We start from the raw sequence: 19,675 nt of genomic DNA, 5'->3' as shown, positions 1-19,675 counted from the left end.
GGCTGGTGACTGTGAGCTAAGACGACAAGCACAGGACTTTGACACCACACCCCATATTTCCTCTGCCTGCTGCACAGAGAGCTGTGCCAATCTGTTCTAGCCCTGCAGGGCTACTGGACTGAGAATGTGAGAGCACACCTTCCCAGTTCCAGGCCACCCACTTTGTCAGTGGATTCCACAAAAAGGCTGGGTCCCACTATTCGTTCAGGTGATGAAAATCCTACTAGAACTGATCATCTCATTCCTCCCTAAGGGCATGTATTACCCGAGTCCCTCAAGAATTTCCTCAAAGCTGCAACCTTGGTTTGGTTTTAATCCAGATGGGGAGTCCACTTTTCTATCAAGTGTCATTGACCCATGGTAAATAGATTATCAAAACCATTAAAGGGGCCGGGCGCGGTGGCTCACGCCTGTAATCCTAGCACTCTGGGAGGCCGAGGCGGGCGGATTGCTCAAGGTCAGGAGTTCAAAACCAGCCTGAGCGAGACCCCGTCTCTACCATAAAAATAGAAAGAAATTAATTGGCCAACTAATATATATATATATATAAATCAGCTGGGCATGGTGGCTTGTGCCTGTAGTCCCAGCTACTCGGGAGGAGGCAGGAGGATCGCTTGAGCCCAGGAGTTTGAGGTTGCTGTGAGCTACGCTGACGCCACGGCACTCACTTTAGCCTAGGCAAGAAAGCGAGACTCTGTCTCAAAAAAAAAAAAAACAAACAAAAAAAAAACCATTAAAGGTAAAAGTAATGTATTTGGGGGGTTGATTTAAAAAAAAAAGAATGGAAAAATGTTTAGCATTATATGTTGGCTTTATCTTGAGCAATCAAGGAAGAGAGATTGGGAAATGATAAAGGGGCCTGAGAAAGAAATAGATTTTTGTAATTTGCTGAAAACTAATACTGCGAGGGGACAGTATTAGTAGATATTAGAGGGACAGTATTAGGAGGAGGGGCAGGGATGAATGGCGCACAACCCAACAGATTCTTTAAAAGATAACATTGTCAAAATTTGTTTTAAAATGTATTTTCATCCCTGCTTAAAATCTGAAGGCACATTTTGTAGATAAAATGGAATTATTTTCACCGGACAAAAATCCAACATGCAACTTAAAACACTGTTGCTCAAGACCATTGCTGCATTTTAGAAAGATTTGTGCCTTGGAATAATCTGTTCCCACTGCTCAGAATGTTTTTCCCCTTAACAGGAAAATTTATCCATTAACACTCAGTTCCACGATCACTTCTTCAGGAAAGGCTTTCCTGACCACCCCCAGGGAGCGGATCACACCTCCCCTCCCCTCATGCACACATTTTCCACGCCTCTGTGTAATACATCACAGCTGCAAGGGCACACCTGTGTCCTCCATCTGATTAAGCACTTCTTTGCTAACTTTTCTTGCTGATCTTTGTACTGTCCCTAACACAGCACTGGCATACAATTGGTACTCAACTCCTATGACGTGAGAGCTAGATCAGCGAGTTTCAAATGAGCTCATATGTTAAATACACTAAGCCAGGGCTGGATTTGAATCGGAAGCTAGAGGTGTCCCACCTTTGCGTTGTTCGCTTTCAATGAACCACTCCAGGAGTGAATTATTACAAACACAAAAACTAAAGAAATCACGTATCTTTGAGCAAATCAGGGACCTGTGGACTTGATTATCTGGCTTGTGCTTCCCCACACTGGTTGCTCCTTCCCTCCCCCCAGCTGGCCACCCTCTAAGAATAGGCAGAATCCTAACAACCCTGTCCTTCAGATTCAGTGGTTGCAGCAACTCTGGTTAAAGGTTTGTCAAAGCAACAACAAAATGTAATGAGTAGACCTGGCTTGGATCCTAATTCAGACAACCCACTGTAAAAGGTTTTGAGACAACTGAGTATATCTAAATATAGCATTAATACTAAGTATTAAATAATATCAATGAATTACTTCTAGTTTGATTACTCGTAATAATGGTATCATCTTGTAAGAAAATATGTCTATATGTAAGAAATACCTAACATGAGTATTTAGGTATGCAATGACATATTGGCAGAGATTTGCTTTCAAAGACTACAGCCAAAGAAAAAACAAAAGAGAGAGAAAGGAAGGACATAGAGAAAGAAGAAGAGAGAAAAGAAGGAGGAAGAAAGATGCAATATGGCATAATGTTAATTGTTGGATCTGGGAATGGGTATTTTCTCTAGTTTTGTGAATATTTGAATGTTTTCATAATAAAATGGCTTTTTAAAAAATTATTCAGCCCAAGTTATGATCTGGTAAAGTGGTTTTTAAAAAGGCTTGCTGGGGTCAGGAGCGGTGGCTCACGCCTATAATGCTAGCACTCTGGGAGGCCGAGATGGGAGGATTGCTTGAGCTCAGGAGTTCGAGACCAGCCTGAGCACGAGCGAGACCCCCATCTCTACTATAAATAGAAAGAAATTAGCCAAAACAACTAAAAATAGAAAAAATTAGCCAGGCATGGTGGCACATGCCTGTAGTCCCAGCTACCCAGGAGGCTGAGGCAGAAGATCCCTGGAGCCCAGAAGTTTGAGGTTGCTGTGAGCTAGCTGACACCACAGCACTCTAGCATAGGCAAGAGAGTGAGACTCTGTCTCAAAAACAAAACAAAACAAAACAAAACAAAACAAAACAAAAAAAAACAAAAAAAAACCAGAGAATAAAAAGGCTTGCTGGGAGAGGAAATATAAGAAGTTGATAAAATCAATGTCATATGATCTCTGGATTAATTTCATTCCTGCAGCCTTTCCCAGCCTTCTGAGAATCAGCCACTGGGGGTTGGTTGGCCTCAGACAACTGAACCAACTAAGACCAGGAATTCCCCCCAAGCAAGCTGTTGCAACTTTTCTTGCTTTGAAAAATCCTGGCTTGTCTCCAAGAGGCTCAGCACCCAGACCCTAAATAGCCTCCACCCCAAGCAATAGGAGTACTCTGTAGGGTCTATTTTAGCTCCTTAGGACACTATGGTTTGCACTTGTGCCTATATTGGTTAGGCTTAACCACGTGGGTTATATAAAATAGTTTACTCATACAAATGGCCAGATGAGTGATCTAGAGCTGGTCTGGCAGCTCCACAATTACCAGAACTCCTTCTTCCTATTATTCTGCAGCGTCCATCTCATATTCCAGCACTTCATCCACACTCCATTGGCCAGACTCTTGTGACATGATTCTTACATGACCACACTTTGCTGAAACAGAGGCCTAGAAATGCAGTTTTTAGCTGGGCAACCATGGAGGGAGAGGGTGAAAAATGGGGACACCCAGCTGTTTCTGCCACCACGCCCAAGCCATAAAAGCTGTTTATTAGCCTCTGTGCATATGTGAATATTTATGGTCCTGGGGACCACTTAGAAAGAACATGGCTAATCAAAGGCAATAATCAGGTATCCAGGGCCACCCTACCAAAATGTTGTCTTAGTATCACTTGGATTGATGCTCTTTCTGCTGGGCTTTCTGCTGACATCAGAATGTGGGTCTGCATCTCTGCTCTTATCCCCATCAGGGAGAGCTTGCCTGGAATGGCAATAGCACAGAGGAGCAAGGCTAAGCGATGGAGAGACTGTGACATCACTAGAACCATGGAGCTAGCCATGCCAGTAACTAGACTGTTAAACCATGTCAGCCAATATAAATATACCCACTTTCCTCTGAAAAGCAACAAAGCACTGCCTTGATCTTTGTCACTGTACCACGTCATCTGCACAATTTCAGGAGACCTGACGGCAGAGAGCTCTGCAAAGGAACGAAGATGAGAGGCACTCCAGGCATCACAGCTATTCCCAGGAGGGAGGGAAGCAACTCTCCTACACGGTGCCTACTGCGCATCCCACACTGTGGGATGCTCTCATGTCTCCTATATTTCATGTATATTATATATTATCACATACATTATCTCATATCTTCTCATATAACCCTAAGAACTCGTTACCATTCCCATTTTACAGAGGAGGGCACTAAGGGGTACAGATATTAAGTACCTTCTCCAAGGTCACACCATGGAGAAGTGACAGCCAGTGTGAGAAGCCAGATCCCCCACTCCTCCCCACCCCCACGCTGCCTTTAAAGTCCTTGCTGGGCCTCCTCCTTCCAGGTCCTTGTCCCATCTGAGCCCCTCCTCCTGACCCTGCCACACCCTTTGGGCCCTGCTGCTGACTGTCCACCTTTTCAAGGTGCCAAGGGCCCAGAGGTAGAAAAGGCATCGCTCCAAGTAGTACTGCACCTGCAGGGAAGGGATGGCTCTTTGGAAATAAACTGGAAATGAATACCTCTAGGACCCCATGGAGAAGTGCAGGAGCTCAGACATAAGTGGTTTCGATCAGCCTCTGGGGGGAAGGGAGGTCGTTTTATTCAATGTAACTCAATCATCACCATCTACCCAAAGAGGTGGAGTGGCATGGCCAAGAGCTCTGAATGAGGTCCCAGCGATCAAAGCGCCGGTTCTAGCACAGCCCCTGAGTCCCCTTAGGCAAGTCAAGGACCCTTCCTGGGCCTAGGTCTCCTCTCCCATGAAGTGAGGGACTGGGCCTAGAGGTGCTGTTAGCTCCCTTCCAACTCATCACCCTCCGGACCCTGTGCCCTGAGAAGCCACAGATCTCGGTGCAAGCCTGTGTCATCCTCAAGCACTGGTCACTAGCACAGCAGGAAGTCAGGCTTCTTGGGTGAAGTGCTTGCTCTCCCAGTTCATCATTTATTTTCCCAACACAGTTGTCAGGTGAAATAGAGGAAACTAGGTGTCCATGGGGACTCATTTGTGGTTCCCATCACAATGGAAAATTCCTTAAGCTTCTGCAATCCCCACCTGTGGTGATGCGAACATCCAATCTGGATCGAGGAGGAAGCCTGGGCCAAATTGCCCTGCTAAGCGTATCACCTCTTCCCAGCCTTTCTCACCCTCTTGCTGCACAGGCTGCCTCTTGTCTGACTCAATTTTCCACTAACTAAATGTCACACTTCCAGCTGTAATCGTCAGGAGATGCTCCCCAGGCAATTCAGTGCAGGAAAAAATAAGGTCCTTCCCATTTCTTACTACCCCCATGAGATGCTGAAGCTGTGAGTCTGGCCAAAACCAAAGACTAACAACTGGGTTGCCAGGAGGAAGTGTTAATGGGGCCTATGACCCAAGAAGCAGCAATTATGAAACAAAAGGAAACACTTGGAAGAAAGTAAAAATAGTCCTTCCCAGAGACGAGGGGAGCAAGAGAACCCATGACCCATATATCTGATTCACTGCACCCTATGGCCATGACTTAATGCTGTGGTATATTTCCCTATTTTATAAGAGATGTAATGACCAGGTATTTTTCAGGCTGCCAGAGTTCTTTCTGGAAGGTGGTAGAGTACAGATTTAAAAGCCAAGCAGGATGTTCTGAATGGTAAAGAAACACAGAAACAGATTAGCCCTCAAGTCAGTCAATATGGACAGTTATCCAAGTTAAAGCATTTCACATTTATGAGCCCCCTGGGTCTCCAGAATAACTGTGTGGAGGAGGAAAGGCATGAGGTCTTGCCTTGGTTTAAAAGAGGAGGAAACCAAGACCCAAAGAGGATAAATGGCTCGCCAGTGCTCACTCTGTCAGCTGACTTCTACACCAGACCATGATTCCTCTCCCAGTGGTTTCCACCCAGATGGTCTTCAAGTTTGTTCTCATTGAAACAGAACACAAAAGGAGGAGGCAGCAAGGAAAACAGGGAGCATCACAGCTTTAAAAGATTAGCCACAGTATCCCAAACCACTAGATTCCCACAGGACAGTAAGTCAGGAGTGATCTGCAGCTGTGGGAATGTTCCCCCATGGTCCCAAGGGCTCCCAATGTACATCAGATTCCAAACACAGCACAGCTGGCAGTGACCGGGTGGCTAATGGTCAGAGGGAGAGAAGCAGCATGCCTGAGCCTCAAGGACAGGACCTGCCTCTTGTGGTCAATCCCTTCCTCCCCACTGGACCCCGGGCCCTTGGCTGATGCTCTCTTCCACTGAAATGCAGACAACCAAAGGCAGAGAGTTGGGTGCTGGAAGGGAGCCCAAATATTCGATTCAGCTCTTGTTTTACAGGTAAGAAAATTGAAGCCCTGGGAAAAAACAAAAAGTGGCTTGCCCAAGGGTCCCCAGCCACTTGATGACAAACTCAGGTTTCCCGATCGCCTTTCCATTCCCCTTCCAAACTGCTAACCTCCCTGCTTTGCCTGTCTGACTCTGAGACAGTCATGACGACAAAAGATTCCTCCAAGGGCCCCTGGGAAAATGCCGGGTCCTGAAGATGTATCATTCACATCTGTAAGATGTGTAGCTCCTACCATTTGTTCAGTTTTGTTTTCCGTTGGTAGTTAACCCCTCTTCTCCTCGGGATGTGCACCCCCAGGGGAGATGAGTGAGATGAGTTCAAGCACAGTGACTATGCTCTCCCAGGGGCTTTACTCCTTTCAGATCTTCATGCTTCTTTTTGAAGCCACTTCATCATACTTGTGACTCTTTCTTCCTCTGTGGTATTAATAAAATCTCTGAAGTCCCTTCCTTCAACTTGGCTTGCACAGCACTCTCCTCCAAACGCACCAGGTAAGCCTGAATAGTTCTGAACCTGCAACCCCCAAGATTCCCCATTCTCCTTGTAAACAGGACAGTGCAAACAGATCCTTCAGTGAAGGGAATCCCTTCTCTAAACCCCACCTTCCAGATGTTGCCAAGGCTCGTTCTGACTCAGGCAGACCTGATTTTCAGGAGTGCCCTTGAATTCCAGCTACCCTGCATCACTCATCAAAGCCCCTAATGCCGAATCCTTCACATCTCCATTCCTGTTCCCTTAGTCCCTCTTCTCTGCCTGACAGACACTTGCTCATTTGCCAAGGCCCAGCTCAAGTGTCTCCTCTTCTAGGATGCTGTGTCGATATGGGTCCCAGCAAGCTTCAGATGAAAAGACTTTATTAATGAAAGGATTACTCACAGACGCAGGGAGGTATTTAAAAAAATGTATAAGGGACAGTGAGGATACCAGACAATAGCAAATGTGGGAAGACATTACTACCCCAGGACTGAATGGGACAAGAGGAAAAAATAGTGTTACATGAACCCTTTGGGAGCTAGAGTCATGGAGGAGGGGATGCCAGTATGTGCTGCCATCATAGGGAGTCACAGCCACTGCTAGGACACAGGGCTGAGGCAGGGAGAAGCCAAGAAAGAAATACCTTTCTCACCCCCCAAAGCTACCCCCACCCAACGCCCATGCCCATCTCTCTCCCTGAACCCTCTGATCTCCTGCTGTTGATCTCCTGCCCTTGCTCCCCTTTGGAAGAACCCAACCTGTTGCCAGAGGGCAACTGAGCACAGGCAACACAGTGGGCAGGATTTAGCATCCTCAAGCCCAGCAAAAGGCAGAAGTGGGCAGAGAGGGGATGGGGGCAGACAGAGAATATCTAGCACAGACGCCTTCCCTGCTTCCTACTCCCAGCATGCGCAGAATCTAGCCCTCTCCTCTCCACATGCTCGAGAGGCTTGCAGAGGGCAGGCACAAAGTGGTGCTTAACAAACGATCGCTTTATTAATGAATTGATGATAACCAGGAACATATTTTGAAATCTCCTTGCCTCCTTATTTTATCCCCCTCATTATCTTAAAGCTAGGCACTTTGTAAATTCAATTCCTTTCTAATTAATAAAGCCCATATTCTCAGTCTCATCTTAAAAAAAAAAAAGATAGTTTCCCATTCTATTGTCACCATCTGATTCAACAAATATTATTTGAGCCCCTGTGCCCTAAGCACTGTGCTTGGTGTGATGGAAGATTTAAAGATGACTAGGGGCTCCATTCTTAGGGCAAATGTTATGGACAGGTAGCTTCAACTGTTGAAAAAGAATTGCTTTGGCCGGGTATGGTGGCTCACACTTATAATCCTAGCACTCTGGGAGGCCTAGGCGGGAGGATCGCTCAAGGTCAGGAGTTCGAAACTAGCCTGAGCAAGAGTGAGACCCCGTCTCTACTAAAAATAAGAAGAAACTAATTGGACAACTAAAAATATATATAAAAAATTAGCCAGGCATGGTGGCACATGCCTGTAGTCCCAGCTACTCGGGAGGCTGAGGCAGGAGGATTGCTTGAGCCCAGTTGCTGTGAGGTAGGCTCACGCCATGGCATTTTAGCCAGGGCAACAGAGTGAGACTCTGTCTCAAAAAAAAAAAAAAAGAAAAAAAGAAAAGAAAAAGAATTGCTTTAATGGAGAAACCATAAAAATAAATTGATTCAGAGGCCTTTTACATAATAGTAATAACTACCAGCATTTACTGAGCACTACTATGTAATTGAAACTATACTGGATGACTTACATATATTAGCTTTGTTAATAGTTTACATTGGAAAAGGCATCTCATTAAAAATGTGAATGAAATACATGAATAAAAGAGATTCCTCCTTTCAAAGAAAGGGTGAAACAGTAGTACAGATTCAACCCTTTACCTGGCCTTGTGGTGTGATCCAATAGTAACTACAGCAGCGTGAGAGACCAGAAACTTACATTTAAATGAGGGTCTGAGGAAATCTAAACAGCCTTGGCTTTAAGCAACTAGTTGCCTGGTTCCACAGTGCCCTCTAGTGATCAGCTGATGTTGTGCATGATTTTTCTTACTAAGTCCAAGAACAAAATGTGTAATAACTGAAGATTCAGTCAGAGTCACCCTTGGATGAAGTAGATTAAGTCTGTTTTCTGGCCATTCTCTATTCCAGCTTCCACCTCTGCTCTTCCCTGTTAACAGCCAGAAGCCCAATTGCATCACTGTACTGCGGGCCAATCAACTATGCCAGCCAAACTCCTAAGATATTCAGATGATGGTAGCACTGGTGGTGTTAGTGGTGGGTCACACTCTAGTCTGCGGTCCAACAGTGTAACAGGATTTGTTTCCCTTGAAACCAGGACTTTGTAGGGTGTAGGTGGATGATGTAGCTTTTATTTATGGACTTTACTTAACTTCTTCAGATGGAACTCCAGAATTATTCAAATTTACCCACCAAAACACAGGTATTGCTGGACCACCCTAGACTTCTTCAGGTTGAGAGTAAGACACTTAGAAAACTTACAGCGAAGAGCAGAGCAGAACACACACTCCCTGCAGACAGACTCCTTTTTCCAAGAGGAAAAGGAGTAGAGGCAAGCATGCCCAGTTTCATTCAACCATATTTAATCAAATAAGCCACTGCACATTTCTTGGGGCAGAGGGAATAAAGGGACAGAGAGATGCCAGGTGTGTTATATTAATTAATCTTCTCCCATGTAGAAGAAAACACCAGAAGTAGAGAGAAGCATTCCTCTCTTACATTCCCCGTTTTCATTCTTTCACCCACTGGCCTTAACCATTAAAGCTGTAGAGAACCAGAACCCAGCCTGTTATAAAATCACTCCCAAATCCAACTACTACTGTTCCTTTGGTTATCATCTTCTTGGGATCAACAGAAGCAGTTTAGATTTTACCCCAAAAGGCTCTAAAAGGGGACAGAATAATACATTAATTAAGACAATGGTGGCTGGGCGCCGTGACTCACACCTGTAATCCTAGCACTCTGGGAGGCTGCGGTGGGCGGATTTCTCGAGGTCAGGAGTTCGAAACCAGCCTGAGCAAGAGTGAGAACCCCGTCTCTACTATAAATAGAAAGAAATTAATTGGCCAACTAATATATATAGAAAAAATTAGCCGGGCATGGTGGCACATGCCTGTAGTCCCAGCTACTTGGGAGGCTGAGGCAGGAGGATCACTTGAGCCCAGGAGTTTGAGGTTGCTGTGAGCTAGGCTGACGCCACGGCACTCACTCTAGCCTGGGCAACAAAGCGAGACTCTGTCTAAAAAAAAAGACAACATCAAGGTTTCTATAATTCCTAGTCTGAAAATCCACTTCACTTTCCACCCCAACGTATGCCCGGCTGCATAATCTGTGATGGTTAATTTTGTGTTTCAACTTGCCTCGATTAAGGGATACCCAGAAACCTGGTAAAGCATTATTTTGGGCGTGTCCATGAGGGTGTTTCCAGAGATCAGCATGTGAGTCTGAGTGGACCAGGTGGGGACGATCTGCCTCAATGCGGGCACCATCCAATCAGAAGGGGGTCCCAAGAGAAGAAAGAGGAAAGGGAATGTGTCTGTCTCCTGGAGCTGGGACACACTCTTCCTCTCCTGTCCTTAGACACAGAACTCCAGCCTCCCCCTTTGGACTCCAGGACCTAGATCAGCAGCACCCCCCACGTTCTCAGGCCTTCAGCCTTGGAATGAGAGTTACATCATTGGCTTCCCTGGTTCTGAGGCCTTTGGACTTAAAGTGAGCCACGCAGCTGTCACCCCAGGGTCTCCAGCTTGCAGACAGTCTGTCAAGAGACTTCTCAGCCTCTATAATCACATGAGCCAATCCCCCTAAACAAATCCTCTTTCATATATATATATATATATATATATATTCTATTGGTGCTGTGTGTCTGGAGAACCCCAATACATGGTCTGACCTGGTATATCAGAGCATAAAGTGATAAATAATAAAATGCAAAAATAATAAAATGCCAGTAACATAGAGATGCCCAAACCTAAATATAATACCCTTTCATTATCAAATTCACAGGGACAAATTCAAAAATTACAGCTCCTTGCAAATGAAAGTCCCAGAATGTTAAACTCCAATAGAACTAAAATCCAAAATTAAATTCCCTTATCTAATGAGTTAAAATTCCAATATTCTTAAATTAAAAGCCAAAACCAAGGCCAGGTGTCATGGCTCATGCCTGTATTCCCAGCACTTTAGGAGGCCAAGGCGGGGGGAGGGGGGTGTCTTGAGGCCAGGAGTTTGAGACGAGCCTAGGCAACATATCAAGACCCCCATCTCTACCAAAGAAGGGAAAAAAAGCCAAAAACAATATTCCCCAAATTCTTTTTTTTTTTTCAAGAGACAGAGTCTCAATATGTCACCCAGGCTGGGGTACGGAGGTGTGACCATAGCTCACTCGAGCTCCAGGGCTCAATCATCCCACCTAGCCTACCAAAGTACTGTGATTACAGATGTGAGCCATCACATCTAGCTCCCAAATTCTTATTCTGTTCAAACTTTTTTTTTTTTTTAAGTCAGAGTCTCACTCTGTTGCCCAGGCTAGAGTGCCATGGCATCAGCCTAGCTCACAGCAACCTCAAACTCCTGGGCTTAAGTGATCCTACAGCCTCAGCCTCCCAAGTAGCTGGGACTACAGGCATGTGCCACCATGCCCGGCTAATTTTTTCTATATATTTTGAGTTGGCCAATTAATTTCTTTCTATTGTTAGTACAGACGGGGTCTCGCTCTTGCTCAAGGCTGGTTTCAAACTCCTGACCTTGAGCAATCCACCTGCCTCGGCCTCCCAGAGTGCTAAGATTACAGGCGTGAGCCACCGCGCCTGGCCTATTCTGCTCAATCTTAAGCAGAGTTGGATGCTTTCGTGGATTTAAGCTCCTTTCAATAGCCACAGCCTCAGCTGTCACTTGTGGGAAAGTAATTTTTTTTTTTTTTTTTTTTTTGAGACAGAGTCTCGCTTTGTTGCCCAGGCTAGAGTGAGTGCCGTGGCGTCAGCCTAGCTCACAGCAACCTCAAACTCCTGGGCTCGAGTGATCCTTCTGCCTCAGCCTCCCGGGTAGCTGGGACTACAGGCATGCGCCACCATGCCCGGCTAATTTTTTCTATATATATCAGTTGGCCAATTAATTTCTTTCTATTTTTATAGTAGAGACGGGGTCTCACTCTTGCTCAGGCTGGTTTCGAACTCCTGACCTTGAGCAATCCGCCCGCCTCGGCCTCCCAAGAGCTAGGATTACAGGCGTGAGCCACAGCGCCCGGCCGGGAAAGTAATTCTTTTAGGGCCTCAGAAGTTACATTAGATATGCCTCAGATATGTGTAACCTTTACAAATATGGAGATAGTTCCACTTGTGGGCCATTATGAACAATGCTGCTGTGAACATTCATGTAGAAGTGTTTGTGTAGACATGGTTTTAGTTATCTTGGGTATAAACCAATGGGTGAAATTGATGGGTCATGGTAACTCTATGCATTTTACATTCTCATCAGCAACGTACTAGGGTTCCACTTTCTTCATCTTCTTGCCAACACTGGCTATCTTCTTTTTTTTTTTTTTTTAATTATAGCCTTCCTATAGTAGGTATGAAATGGCATCTCATTGTGGGTTTGATTTGCATTTCCCTAACGGCTAATGATGTTGAGCATCCTTTCATTTTCATGTGCTTATTGGTCATTTGCACAACCTCTTTGGAAAAATGTCTATTTAATCCTTTAACCATTTTTCATTGGGTTGTCTTTTTATTGTTGTTATAAAGGTTCATTATATATTTTAGATGAGTTCCTTATCATCTATATGATTTGCAGATATTTTCTCCCATTCTGTGAGTTGTCTTTTCATCTTCTTGATGGTATCCTTTGAAGCACAAAAGTTTTTAATTTTGATGAAGTTCAGTTTATTTCTTTTGCTGCTCATGCTTTGCCTCACTTTTTAATGGGAACAAAGAGCTAACTGTACACACAAGATTATGACCAGCCCTCACACCAAATCAAGTCAATCCTGAGCCCCAGCCCCAATGATTCTCCCAGGTAAAATTATGTCCTTATAATCCAAAACTTACCATTGCCAAAGGCTAGAGCGGAGACTTAGGAGGAGCTGAGTTCAGGAGGTTTAGGCCTTGCCAGCACAGGCCTTGCCTATCAGTCTCTGCCAAATATTTGGAATCCATGACCAAAGAATTTCAACTAGATAGCTTACTCAATTCAGTTGGTTACCTTGATAGGCTGATTATGGCACTATATTGACCATATCTGCAGAAGTCCATCTATAAAAACAGTCTCCCCTGTTCCTCAGCAAGGAGCATACGCAGTGACAGCACCTTCCTGCAGAGTTGAGAAATTTGCACAGGTGGCAGACATGCTCATCAGGTCTTGAGGCAGCCTTTCTTTCTCATCTAACATACTTTAAACCTGCCAATTTCCATGTCCCCTTGGAAATGAGTTTGAGTTTGGGGCACCTTGGACTGCATTAAGTTGGATTCTGTCTGATGGCGCGGCTGCTACCACTCACTCAGGAGCGGGCATATCAGTCCTGTGCCACAGTGGCTGCTTTCATTACTTATAAAGTAGCTTAGCCCTGGGCAATGTCCTGCCTAGGTAAGACTTCTCCCCTTTCCACGTTTGTTTCAACTGAAGGACTACATCCAGCAGATTCCTGATTAGAAACTGCTGCTGGACATTCTGAGATTTTGGCTCCTAGGATCCTAATGAGGACCCAAACTTCAGTCAGGAATCCCTAGAGATCCTGCGTTTCCTCAGCTTTGGATGCTCCAGGCCCACAGTAGCCTTTATTTCTGCTCCATCTTCTGCAGTAATGGGCTATGCCCCTGTTTCACTTTATTCCCTTCCCCTCCACTGACCTACTTTCTTTAAGACTCAGTTGAATTTCTGCTGGGTGTGGTGGCTCACGCCTGTAATGCTAGCACTCTGGGATGCCGAGGCAGGAGGATCGCTCAAGGTCAGGAGTTCCAAACCAGCCTGAGTAAGAGTAAGACACACCCCCTTCCCCCGTCTCTACTAAAAATAGAAAGAATTGGCCAACTCAAAATATATAGAAAAATTTAGCTGGGCATGGTGACACATGCCTGTAGTCCCAGCTACTCGGGATAGTGAATAAAAGGGTGGAAAGAGGCCAGCATTACATCATTTAGCTTCCCTCCAAAGGGAAAGAAACAACAGGAGAGGGAAAATATTCCCCCTTAATAAGAGTTAGAAACAGTGGTGTGCAGCAACTGGCTGCACAGAACCAACTATTAAGTCCTTGGGAAGTTTGCAAGCCAGTTGTTAACCCCTTGGTAGCTTGAAATCAGCCATAGTAGTAATAGGTACACCACATCAAAAATGAGAAAATAACTATTACACAAATCAGTGTTTTGTTTTTTGGAAAATAAAGTTGGATCCTTTTTTCATGTGGAATACTAAAATTCCAGATGGATTCAAGATTTAAAGAAAACATAAAGACCACAAGGAAAAATATAATCAGAGCAAAAGAGGTCCTTCTAATCCATGTAGACCAAAGAAAAAATTGTAACAGACTAAGTCAAAATATAACTATTAATACATAAAAATATATTATTTATGTCAAAAAATACCATTAACTGGCAAACTACAAACTAGGGAAATTATTAACAAAATACATGACTAAGAGTAACCTGTCAAGAATTCTTACAAATTAGTAAGAAAAAGACAAACATCTCAATGGCAAAAGCCTTGGATAAGTAATTTTAAAAATACAAATTGAGTTAAAAACTAATAAAGATATACAACCACAACGAGTAAGATGTACAACGTTTGGGGGATGGACACACTTGAAGCTCTTACTCGAGGGGGGAGGGGGGTATGGGCAATATATATGTAACCTTAACACTTGTACCCCCATAATACACCAAAATAAAAAAAACTAATAAAGAAAATTTTTGACATACCAGGTTTTGCCCGTCACCATGGCAAAGAGAGAAGACAGAACACAGCTAACACTGGGAAGGATGTAAAGGGTACTGTGAAAAACTCCTGGCAACATTGGAAGCCAGTATAAACTTTTGTTGGCAACATGACAATATATACTCTTTGATCTTACATTTATCAACTTATTCTAGAAAAAACAATGTATAAAGATTTAATTAGACTATTGTGGCCATTAAGAATAGGCTAAATAATTTATAGTAAATGCATTTAATAAAATACTATGTACACATTAATGTTGTTGAAATATTTAACATGGAAAGGTAGTTACCATTTAAATTTTTAAAAAGACTTAGATGGAGGCTAAAAACAGTATAACCAAATGAGCAAGTTTTCATAAAAATAAAATGTGTACTGAGAGTATACTGAGAACGTCTAAGAGAATACATAGCAAAATGTGATCTTTTCCTTTTTGCTTACTTGCATTTCTACAATTTGCATACAATTACCTGTGCATTTTATTTGCTTTTAATAGGAGTTAATAGAATTTGAGTTCAGTAGAAAAATCCTCCTTACAAAACATCAGAGTTTGAAATGAATTTTCTAAGTATAATTTCAGGCTTCTTAAATGTACCAGTTCAAATCAAAGTTCATCAGTTTCTTTTCTTTTCTTTTTTTTTTTTTTTTGAGACAGAGTCTCACTCTGTTGCCCCAGCTAGAGTGCCATGGCATCAACCTAGCTCACAGCAACTTCAAACTCCTGGGCTCGAGCGATCCTTTGCCACGGAGACTGCGACTGTAGGATACGCCACCAAGCCCAGCTAATTTTTTCTATTTTTGGTAGAGACAGGGTCTCGCTCTTGCTCAGGCTAGTCTCCAACTCCTGAGCTCAAACGATCCACCTGCCTCGGCCTCCCAGTGTGCTAGGATTACCAGCGTGAGCCACAGCGCCCAGCCCATCATTTTCTTTGGAACAATTTTTGTTTGAGAATCAAATGGTCATGTAAATGAGGAAACAAATAGGCATAAAATGACAGGAAAGCAAGTGACAAAATACCCATAATCTTCATCCCACTAGGTACTGCAATATAATAAATAAAATGACAATTAACAAAAAACATCTTTATTTTAGTCTTCAAAGAAGAAATTCTTTTCTTCTTTTTCCAAGATAATCATGATTAACTTACAAAATGGGTATACATCTTCAAAGTATTTCCCTTTAACGGGAAACTGCTTTATAGGATCTAAATATTAAAAAGTAAAAAAAAAAATCCATTTTTTTGTCATTTTAAGACAAAACAGAATCTAGCATAAGTCAAGGAAACCCATTCATACTTCAGGTCCTTCTCCTCCAGGAACCAGCTGCATAAGAGGAAAAAGAGTTTATTAATAACACCCTCACCATGTCATCTAAACCCCAAGAGCTCGTCATGGCCAAAAGCCACTTTTGCCTTTTCCCCCTCCCTCATATTCCCATTTTGTCCAGATAGTCAATATCTGTTTATAATTCCCAACATCATCAATTAATACTTAGTGTCTCAACAGTGACTCCTGACAAAATAAAAGATTAAAAAGCCCAAGCAAACTAATCTTTAAGCCCAATGCCTCTTCAATAGCTCAGCTTTAGGGCCCTGACCACAGAGAATCCCCTTCCCATTTTAAGCACCACTGGGCCATGATCATTTCAAGCAAGCAGCATTTCAAGTTAGTTCTGTAATCATGCCCCACAAAAATTGGCTAATATCTAAATAAAACACCTTTAATGGTCTTACCATTGTTATATTATTTCCATTTAGCAAAATCTGATCTAATTTAGTAATTCTTCTTCCTTCTGGTGTGATTTCACTAAATGAACAGATAAAATAAGAGTCAAGATAAACAGTGGTAATCAAAGCTAACATTTCAGAAACACTTTCCCTCCCTAAAAAGGTTATTCTTGTATAGAAATCAAAGTGAGGTCAGGCAATTCTACCAACAAGTTTCAGAGACAAAGGATATTCACCAGGTTATGTACACTCTTCATCAAAGGCAACAGAGTAAACCGAAGGCCTAAGATCTACATCCACTAGATGTAGATCTTTTTCTTCATAAAAAGAAACTGAAAGTTGCCAAGGAGATCAAATATGAAATTAAATGTTTAGCAGCCTCACTCTTTTTTTTTTTTTTTTTGAGACAGAGTCTTGCTTTGTTGCCCAGGCTAGAGTGAGTGCCGTGGCATCAGCCTAGCTCACAGCAACCTCAAACTCCTGGGCTCAAGCAATCCTACTGCCTCAGCCTCCCGAGTAGCTGGGACTACAGGCATGCGCCGCCATGCTCGGCTAATTTTTTCTATATATTTTGAGTTGGCCAATTAATTTCTTTCTATTTTTAGTACAGATGGGGTCTTGCTCTTGCTCAGGCTGGTTTCGAACTCCTGACCTCTAGCAATCCGCCCCCTCTGCCTCCCAGAGTATTAGGATTATAGGTGTGAGCCACGGCACTAGCCAGCCTCACTCTTTTTCTTCAACACGTCTATTACTGTTGATTCCTATATATTAAACCAATCTGTATCAATTCAGTTTGTTTTTTTGAGATAGTATCTTGCTCTTTTGCCTGGGCTAGAGTAGCAACATCATAACTCACTGCAACCTCAAACTCCTGAACTCAAGCAATCCTCCTGCCTCAGCCTCCCAAGTAGCTGGGACTACAATGTGCCCGGTAATTTTTGTATTTTTTATAGAGACAGAGTCTGTCTCTTGCTTAGGCTGGGGTCTCAAACTCTGGGGCTCAAGCAATCCTCCCACCTTGGATTCCCACAGTGCTAGGATTACAGGCGTGAGCCACTGCTCCTGGCCTCAATTCAATTTTAAAAACAGAGATACTGGTCATAATCTTTATAATGAATATAACTGAGCTATCATTTATATTTTGTTATATAGTTAAAAGCTCTTATTATCAGTTCCTTGATTTGATCTAAGCCTTAAGATTCCCAGCTGTTTTTAGTATCTTTTACTAAAGTTTTCTCTCTACTAAATTCCTAGCAATATAGTGATAATTACATTAAGTTAATAACCCTTTGATCCAATTTTACAAGCATCGGTATAAAAAATTTCTGTCTTCAAGGTAATTAAAATACATAATGGTTTCTCATTAATCACTTTACTGACTTAAAATTACTAAATCTGCCTTCATTAAAAAGAGAGTCCCCCCAATTCTTTAATTTTAATACTACTTACAATTCAGTGACATCTTCTAGTACCATATCTGAAATTTGGTGTTAAGAAAAAATATATATACCACATTGAATTTACTCTAGCTTCTGCCTTTGTTCAGTTTTAATTATAATGTTTAACACAATGGCTCAAATTCAAAATGCTGGTAGAAACTTTATCTTCTTTCAATACACACACCTCTTAAAACATTATCACAAGTCCCTGAGAATAAACTGATTTTTATTATAATAATCAGAAATACAGTGATTGTATTTCTTATGTCATTAAACATGGAAGAAAACCCTATATCACCACCACCTTTTAAAAGGATACTGACAAAGTCATCAAATCCTAGAAGAGTACCAACGATTTCCTTATCGCTCTTCATAACAATATGAATTCTTGATCCTATACATTTGTCCACAAGCTCTGTGAAGGAGAAAATATTACTCATTCATTATTTCAATAAATATTTGAGTAGCCACTGGAATTCTTGCTTGCACAAGGCGAAAGATAAACCAGGAACAATATTCATTCAACAACTTTAGGTCTTATAATACAAATCTCTGTGGAATCATACTTTCACAGAAAAGTTTTTTCCTGGTCTCCACTTACCTCTTTGTTGTAGCAATTTATGACTGTGGTTTTGTTTACTTTAGATTATCTGATTAATAAACAAGCGCACATACGCACACACACTCCCCCCCAGACTCTAAGCTCCATGAGGGCAGAGACTGTGGTTACTTTTGCTCATCACTGTGTCCCCAGTGGACAGTATCTGGTATATACTGGGCATGCCAAGAATCTGTTGAATGAAGGAATGAAAACTTTTCAATCACGGCCACGTCCACTAACTCAATCGCTCTTCACCAGCTACAAAATAGACATTATATTCGCCGGAGCCTCTTTCCTGTCACTACTTCCCTCACCCAATGCAATCTAGTCTGTGTCCTCTGACAACAGCTTGAACATCTCTGGCTAGTTTAGCATTATTCGGCACGATGTTTTACTAGTCCACTATTCTCTCTTGCACTGGCTTGTGTGCTGTTTGAAGGCAACAGCTATAGTTTAAGTTTACTGCTAAAACAGTGCCCAGGCAGGGTGTTTGGTGTACAGATGCTCGGTAACTGCTCGTTAAATGAACGAGCTAGTTCGCCGATTTCTCTTTTAAGGCCCATTCCAGACCGCGGTGCTATTCTCAACCAATCAGACACACTACAGAGTTTATTCAAGCCGGGGATCTTAAATGCCAGGTTGAGAAGTGAGACTGCTACCCAAACTCTGTACAGGCCAGTGAGTTCACAACAAAGAAGGCCGACGACGAATTCACCAAGCGTGGACCTTTTCCCGTGACGATCTGGTCTGTGGAGTCAGAAGTCCCCGCCTGGAGGAGCCGTAACACGTTAAACAGCAGGGAGGTCTTGGAGCTGAGAGACGAGCCGCGGAGGGGGAAAGCATTCCCTACGCTCCGCCAGGCGCTGCCTCGGCCGCACCCCCTCGGCCCCCAGCCCTGAGCTTCAGCTCCCTGGCCCCGCTCCCCACAAGACGGTGATTACCTAGCGGCAGCAACTGCGACGGATTGGTAGTAGCGTTAGCCGCCATGGCTAGGCCGGAAGTGGCCTACGACCATCAACGTTGGGACCGCGACTTTGAAAGAGCGCGCTTCCGCTTTTTCCGCAGCCCGAGCAGGCTCGACCAATCTGAGGCCGAGCGAGCGATCTGGCGGGTCCATGTGGCTCGTGTCCGCTCGCTTTTTTCCCCAGGCGGTGAGATTCCGTGAAACACATTTCCTGTCCACTGAACGTTCTGCCATCCCGACTGGACACCCATCGTGGTCCTGAAGTTTCCTGGAACCGGAAACGCTGTTTTGGCTTGCGAGTAATTTCTTCTAACCGGGAAGGCTTTGCAAAACACAGAAACCTTTGAGTCGTCTTATTTTTCCCTAGAAAGGTGCATCCAGACCAGTGTAAATCAATTCGAATTTTCTGCCACCAATTCACTGTGTTGCAATTTTCG

The 19,675-nt window shown here is 43.3% G+C and overlaps 1 protein-coding gene across 1 annotated transcript; it reads right to left on the bottom strand.

Moving 5' to 3' along the window:
* Window positions 1-15,575: 15,575 nt before the first annotated feature.
* On the bottom strand, window positions 15,576-19,362 carry LSM5 (LSM5 homolog, U6 small nuclear RNA and mRNA degradation associated). The gene is made up of 5 exons (XM_012741288.3): window positions 19,216-19,362; window positions 17,993-18,088; window positions 17,684-17,711; window positions 16,241-16,313; window positions 15,576-15,830 (listed from the first exon to the last, which is right to left on the bottom strand). The coding sequence occupies exons 1-5, from the start codon at window positions 19,259-19,261 to the stop codon at window positions 15,798-15,800; spliced, it is 276 nt and encodes a 91-aa protein (XP_012596742.1). The 5' UTR covers window positions 19,262-19,362; the 3' UTR covers window positions 15,576-15,797.
* Window positions 19,363-19,675: the final 313 nt, after the last annotated feature.

The sequence above is a fragment of the Microcebus murinus genome, chromosome 9 (assembly GCF_040939455.1).
Source record: "Microcebus murinus isolate Inina chromosome 9, M.murinus_Inina_mat1.0, whole genome shotgun sequence".
In the NCBI taxonomy this organism is placed as follows: domain Eukaryota; kingdom Metazoa; phylum Chordata; class Mammalia; order Primates; family Cheirogaleidae; genus Microcebus; species Microcebus murinus.
The sequence above is the reverse complement of the archived record's forward strand: the minus strand, read 5'-3'. Positions and strand labels throughout refer to the sequence as shown.

Coding starts and splice junctions, on each gene's coding strand:
- LSM5 (XM_012741288.3), bottom strand. CDS start 19,261: ATGGCGGCTAACGCTACTACCAATCCGTCGCAGTTGCTGCCGCTAG. Junction 18,089..19,215: donor GTCGCAGTTGCTGCCGCTAG/GTAATCACCGTC, acceptor TCTCCTTCACAG/AGCTTGTGGACAAATGTATA. Junction 16,314..17,683: donor CTAGAAGATGTCACTGAATT/GTAAGTAGTATT, acceptor CTGTTCATTTAG/TGAAATCACACCAGAAGGAA.